The sequence below is a fragment of the Chrysochloris asiatica genome, unplaced genomic scaffold (assembly GCF_000296735.1).
Source record: "Chrysochloris asiatica unplaced genomic scaffold, ChrAsi1.0 scaffold00101, whole genome shotgun sequence".
Lineage (NCBI taxonomy): Eukaryota > Metazoa > Chordata > Mammalia > Afrosoricida > Chrysochloridae > Chrysochloris > Chrysochloris asiatica.
The window spans coordinates 9,098,911-9,105,626 of record NW_006408619.1 but is presented as its reverse complement, the minus strand read 5'-3'; the positions used below and the strand labels follow the sequence as shown (position 1 = coordinate 9,105,626).

At 45.5% G+C, this 6,716-nt stretch overlaps 1 protein-coding gene across 1 annotated transcript in view; it reads right to left on the bottom strand.

Moving 5' to 3' along the window:
- The window catches only part of ABHD2 (abhydrolase domain containing 2), an 87,812-nt gene extending 82,756 nt beyond the window's left edge, over positions 1-5,056 (bottom strand). The window contains exon 1 of the mRNA XM_006867125.1: positions 4,863-5,056. Coding sequence (XP_006867187.1) covers positions 4,863-5,056 — 194 coding nt within the window. The remainder of the gene's footprint in view (positions 1-4,862) is intronic.
- Between the last annotated feature and the right edge of the window lie 1,660 nt (positions 5,057-6,716).

The window sequence follows — 6,716 nt, the reverse complement described above, 5'->3', positions numbered from 1 at the left end:
AGAGACCTCCCAGGTAAACAACAACAAAAAATAACAATCCATCTTGTTCCAGAGACGGGATAGAGACCTCCCAGGTAAACAACAACAAAAAACAACAGTCTATCTTGTTCCAGAGACGGGATAGAGACCTCCCAGGTAAACAACAACAAAAAACAACAGTCCATCTTGTTCCAGAGACGGGATAGAGACCTCCCAGATAAACAACACTCTGACACAGTCAAGGCACACCTGGTTCCCTGGGGCTGCTCTGAACAGCACTGATTGCATAAGCTAGAAATGGTGTTGTCTCTCTTGCACACACGTGGCATTTGCCAAATTGGGAACATCTGTCACCTACGCCTGTTTATGGAAAGCAAAAGACAGAAAGGCTTGATATTTTAGATTGGGAACTGCCAGGATATCTTGTTCTGTCTCTTCAAGTATTTGGCTCTTAGTTTGCAGTACATTTGGCAATAGAGAAAAGACACAGACACAAATTTCCATAAAGCAAGTTGTCATTGTTAAGTGCCGTCAAGTTGGTTCTGACTCATAGCGCCCCTGAGGAGCAGATGCTGAGCTTGAACCACTGACTTTGCGATTCAAACTAACCTTTCAGTCCAGCGCACTAGCCCACCGTGCCACACCAGCTGGGATGGGCTAAATGGATACAGCAGTTCATATGGGGAAACACATGGGCAGGAAGATAGAAGAGGGATTCATCCTGGCTGAAGATGAGCGGGGAAGCTAGGGAAAGTTCTTTAGATGGACTATAAATTTCTACTAACAGGGTAAGTCCTGGTGTGACACTGCACCCACCAGCCACTCCTCGAGTATCCTAGACAGGGGTGCTGTGAGTCAGAACTGACTCAACGGAACTTAACAAGATAAGAGGCATTTCAGTGGGGAGAGAAAGGAAGGGATCCACTGTAACCAGAGGGTGAGCGCCCAGGTACTTGTGGGCAAAGGAGGCCGTGGGTGAATAGACTGAATCACACTATAGTGTGGCTTGGCAACCCGGCTGCTTGAGGAAACCAAACAAGTAACATTGTGGTAGACGGGTGGGTCAGAGGCCAGGAGGTGACTCAGGGCACATCTGTGAAAGTCCAGAGGAGTGGTAGCTACTCAGATGAAATGCACAGTGAAAGGTTATGAGCTGTATACTACGATTTGTCCATTTTATTGCAACTAAATTATAAGACAATAAAATACTTACAAGAAAAACAACAACAACAACAACAATTCAATGGAGACAGTGCCTGCCTGTCTTAGAGCCAGGGGTGAGAGAATACTTAGGAGATGGCAGATAAGGAAGAAAGATTCCGCCCTTCTGTCAAAGGTTTAGAGATAAGTTTGGAGGCAGAAGACCTAGGTGTGCATCCTAGTCAAATTCCACACCAGTGCTGACAAGGGCTACTAGGGCATTTGTATGGCTGTCAGACTTCTAAAGCTGTTAAAAATCAAATGTTAGAGGATATGTAGCGCCTGGATCAACAGGTATGGTAATCTACATGTCAAAGCTGGTCACCAAACAATAAACCTGTAACATCATCTCAATTGTGAGTATGTGGCATATTTAGAAGACACACGTACAAATGACAGGCATGGTCGGCTCAACTGTTGTTGTTGATAAGTGCGTGGAGTTGGTTCAGCTCAACTGTAGCGCTGGATTATTTCTGGATAGAGGATTTTTAGGTGCTTTTCTTTGTAATTTTTAAATATGTATTTGTATTATATTCTGGAAAAATGGAGATTTGTGTGGCCCTCTAGGTTTTCTCACAATTCTGGATTGCACTTTAGTCTGCTTGTTTTACTAAAAGCACATACTTCCTGAGAACAAGAACAACAAAAATCTATCGCTTGGTAAGTATTAATCTGCTGCTAAGGGAACAAGGGATTTATAGCATGCCATCTAAGTTGTCTTTCAGACATTAAAAGATTCATTTATAGGGTATCTTTGGGTAAATGATCTTAAAACAGTTGCTCAAATTGACTTTAATAGTAGGGGGCGGGGATGCTTCATAGGTTCAACTTTTTCCCACACAGAACAGCGAGGGGATACAGTCTCCTGCCACACACAAGTCAAAATAATTGGCTGCTCTCAGACAGGGTGACTGAATAACACCGAAGGCTTGTTATAAATCAGTTAAGGGAGCTTTCCAGCCTAGACTGGTATTTGTGAAGGCTGTAGACAGGTTTCCTCTGAGGAAAAAAAAAAAATCTTCCAAGTCCCAGGAGAGACACTTTTTACCAGAAACAGACATGTTTCCTGTCCTCAGCTTCAAATACATGGGAGGCTGTTAGAGAAATGTGACACCGAACAAGAACATCAGGGAGGGTAGCTTCTGACAAAGAGCGATTAAAATAGAAAGACTGGGAGCTCACTCAGGGCCCGGCCTGCTGACTCACAAGGTGGGCTGGGCCCTTATGCTCTCGGCCTCACTCTTGTCACCTGCCCTCCAATCTATCTCCCCATGGGTAAGAAAGGAACTTTGGAGTCATGAACCTGGGTTCAATTTCCCTCTCTGCTACGTCCAGTTTCCTCATCCTTGTTGTCGTTAAGTGCCGCTGAGTCAGTTCTGACCTTAAGATGAGGAAAAAGGAATCTGGGAACCCAAAGTTGTCATAAGGGTTCAGTGGCAGAGTGTATGCTAGTGGAGTGGCCATGAGTTGGAACCCAGTCTTCAGCAACCAGCTTTTATAAGATAGGTTCCTGTCTTAGTAATCTTGTGCTGCTATAACAAACTACCTCAGCAGATGGCTTTAACAATCAGGAAATTTCATCTCTCCCACTTTGGGAGGAGAGATGTCTGAATCCAGAGCATGAGATCTGCAACAAGGTCCTTGCCTCCTTTCAGCATCTACAGACCCAGAATTCCTTCGAGATCTCCAAGTATCTTGGTATCTAGGAGTCCCGGCTTGGAACTACAGGAGAAACGCTGGACTGTTAACCACAAAGTCCATAGTTCAAACCCACCAGCTGCTCCCTGGAAACCCTATCCAGTGTCCCCATGAGTCGAACCCTGCTGGACAACGGTTAACAACAACAGGGGTTTCTCTGTACAGGGACCCAGGTTCAAAGACACACTCCACTGCCGGCTCTTCTTTCTTGGTGGTATTGGTCCCCCTTTTCTTGCTCACATCTTTCTCTTTTTATCTCTTTCTTGTAACATAAAAGGTGCTGCTGTTTAAGCTATCCTATGAGTCCAGTGCTTAGCCGACAGAACCACATCAGGGCTCCATATAATGAAAAAATATAATAGCCCTAGTCTAAGTGCTTGGGAGTCCTGGTGTGGCACTATGGGTAAATGTGCTGAATTGCAAAGTTGGTTTGAACCACAAGGCTGGTGGTTCAAGCTCACCTACTGCTCCTTGGAAACCCTATAAGGGGTCGCTATGGATGGCAAAGGAGCTCTGGTAGCGTTGTGGTTACGAATTGGGCTGCTGACTTCAGGGTCATCAGTTCAAAACTACCAGCTGTTCCGCAGGAGAAAGATGAGGCTTTCTGCTCCCGTAAAGATTTATAGCCTCGGAAACCCTGTACAGGGTCCCTAGGAGTGGGAACCTACTCGGAAAGGCACATAACAACAACAACAATGGGTCACAAATGACTTGATGGCACTTAACAACAACATGTTAAGTGCTTTACTTCTGCATGATCTCATTCACTCTTTCCAACAACCCAGAGGGAAATAGCATTCTTATGTCTGCTTTTCAGATGAGGAATGAAGCACTGAGTTTCCAAAGTTCACCAAGTTAGTGGCTGAGCAGGGATTCAAACCCAGGCACTCTGGCTCCAGGTTCTAATCTTTCAGCTACTCCACATAATGCCTCTCAAACGCATGACGCCCACACCCTGAAGGCTCTTCACCCTTGGCTAACAGTATGTACAAGTTAACTAGGCAACCAAACAGGGTAAAGCAGGAACCCAAACGTTTGCCCATTTATCTGCTCTAAGGAGAGGACCATCCACCCAGGGTCATCAACCTCCAATCGAGGGGGTAAGAGAGTGGAACAGGATGAAAGGAAAACGTCTGCTACTAACCATCGAGCATAAGATACTGTTGTAGTCACAGGCTGAGGGAACTCAGTTTGAACAAGCAGCTTCAGTCTTAGGAGGTGCACCAGGCAAGGCAGCACACGCTTGAAGTGGCACAGAGAGGCAGTGGTGACAAGAAAAGAGCCAGGAACTCAGACTGAGGAGATGAGGGAACGCTTTGCGCATGAGGTTTAGCCTGGGCCCTGAAGGAAGGCCTGGTTAGTTAGTCAGAAGACATCAACGGCAGCAGTCAGGATGAAGCGGACCATCCATTCTCTTTACTTTACAACTCAGTTTTCCACTCTAAGGAGCAGTGCTCACCTTATAGCCTCCAAAATACACATTCGAGGCTTATACAGGAAGCCTGGCTCCTTCGAAATTCTCTTGAAATGGATCCTCTTAGTCAATGTTTTTCACAATAAGACGTTGCAAATACTCAACTAATTGGTCTGTGGTTTTGTGCATATTCATTACTTGAGGCAAGGATGGTTTCTCTTGCCTAGAATTGGCAGCAGGGCATTTGACAAATGGCTGGAACACTGTCTGAGTTCTCTGTCCATACAAGGATGACTATTATTTCTGCAAATCCTTGTCATAGATGCTGATACAATGATACTATGGGGGAAGGGGCATTTCCAAGCAACAAAGATCTGATTTTTCCTCCTACCTTTCAGGGTTCAAACACTAGACTCCTCTGGAGATAACACCTATTTTAACAACAACACCACCATTTTATAGCGACTTCTTAAGGACACAATGTGAGTTGGGGGGGGGGTTCCCTCTTTAAATATCGCATAAAGCCAGCAGATCAGTAGGTGGCCACAGAGAGGCCATGAGGTCTACTCACTCTTTGGTCAGTAGCGGACAGGACTTGAGCAGGAAACGGGAGAGTGCGGAATCCTGGAAGTAGAGTTCAGGTGGGGCTGTGGGGCTCTTCAGATTTAAACACCGGACAATCACGTACAGCACAGCAGCTACTGCGGCCAGCTTTACCCCGTCAAACACGGCCGGGAGCTCAGGGGTCTCCAGCATGGCGTTCATCTTGATCCTGGGAGCAGAAGGTTACAAGTAGAGTGAGAGGGGGGCCTACCCACTATAAACAGGTAGGCCATGCTACCCAGTCCCTGTGGTGACAAGTCACTATCTAGACGTGTCCACAGGGGTATGTACCAATCATCATATGATCGTCACCAATGGGCTGGCAACCCCCCACAATCACACAAAATCCTGGGCACTGATAAACGGGGGGAGGCTGGTGCTTTCTTATCTTTAACCTAGTGGACATTTCTAAGATAAACATACTGAGAATAACATTCTTCTGAGACATGGAGAAAGAAGATCAGGCAGCCTTCAAATCTCCCTGTAGACTTGATCCGCAACTGGTGTACCAGGCGTGTGCTAAGTTTATACCATTATGGGATTGGTGTTGCCACTAGGTGTGGCTGTACACCCTTCAGTGTTCCCAGCAGTGGATTGAACTATGTCCTCCCAAAATATGTGCTGTAAATTCTAACCTCCATGCTATGGTTATAATGTCAATTGAGAGTGGGCTGTCTTAGCCCTGCCAACATGGCAGGATTCATGTAGGGTGTGTCTTGAGTCAATCTCTTTGGGCGTATAACCGAGGTTAACCAAACAAGCGAGGAAGTAGAAATTGGGGAAGAGAGACGCCAAGTCACACAAATACTGCCCTGGATGAGAAGCTTAGAAGAGACCAGGGTCTTCCTCCAGAGCTGACAAGAAGAGAAAGCCTTGCCCTTGGAGTTGGTTCCCTGCATTCAGACTTTAAGTCTCCTAAACTATAAGAAAATAAGTTTCTGTTTATCAGAGTCACTCATTTGTGAATTTCTGTGATAACACCACTAAACTCAGACACAGGGTGAGATTAAAATACCCTCTACTCACAGTCATCATTTCAGGACTGCAGGCCAGACCCCAGTGGTCCTTGCTCCTGGGGACACCAGGGCGTGAGCAATGGAACCCCACCGATTTTCTTTTTCACCCGCAGAAGACAATTGACTATAGCCATCAGTCCAAAATCAGACCAACATTGGACCAAATCTGATCATTAGACCAGAATTAAAAACTGGAGAAAATGTATCCGCATATCTGGCTTTTCCCAAACACTCCTAGTATTCCGTCTTCTGAGGTTTCTTTACATACACACTCACACACACACACAAGTCCAAACACATACAACCAAACACTGATAACAACAAAAGCAACAATGACCAAAAATCCAGCATTTTCCTTGCTGCTCGGCAGAGAAACAGAACATCAGATGTTACCTTAAAAATCAAGAAACCACAAACTGACAAAAAGAAGAAAATTGTAACTATCACAGCTCAGGTAGCCATGGCAACAAGCTTCCCCTGGAATAATTTCAAGTAGCCTCAGCTAAAAACAATCATCACAGGAATGCCGGCAGGCAGTCAACGGTGGAGATGGAGCAGGCAGAAGAAAATACTCTCCAACAAAACAGGCTTGGGCATAACCGAATGAATCCCTCAAGGACTGCAGCAAGGCCAGAAGGGACTCAAAAACTGTTTTCTAAAACACAAAAACAAAAAACTGTTTTCTAAAGTCAAGGTGACTTTGGAAAGTACAGGCCCCAACACGCTGCAGACCATCTTTTGCAGAGAGGTCTTTCCTCAGGGAGGAAAGGAAATCAGCAATCAGCACTAGCCTTCTATCATGGGGC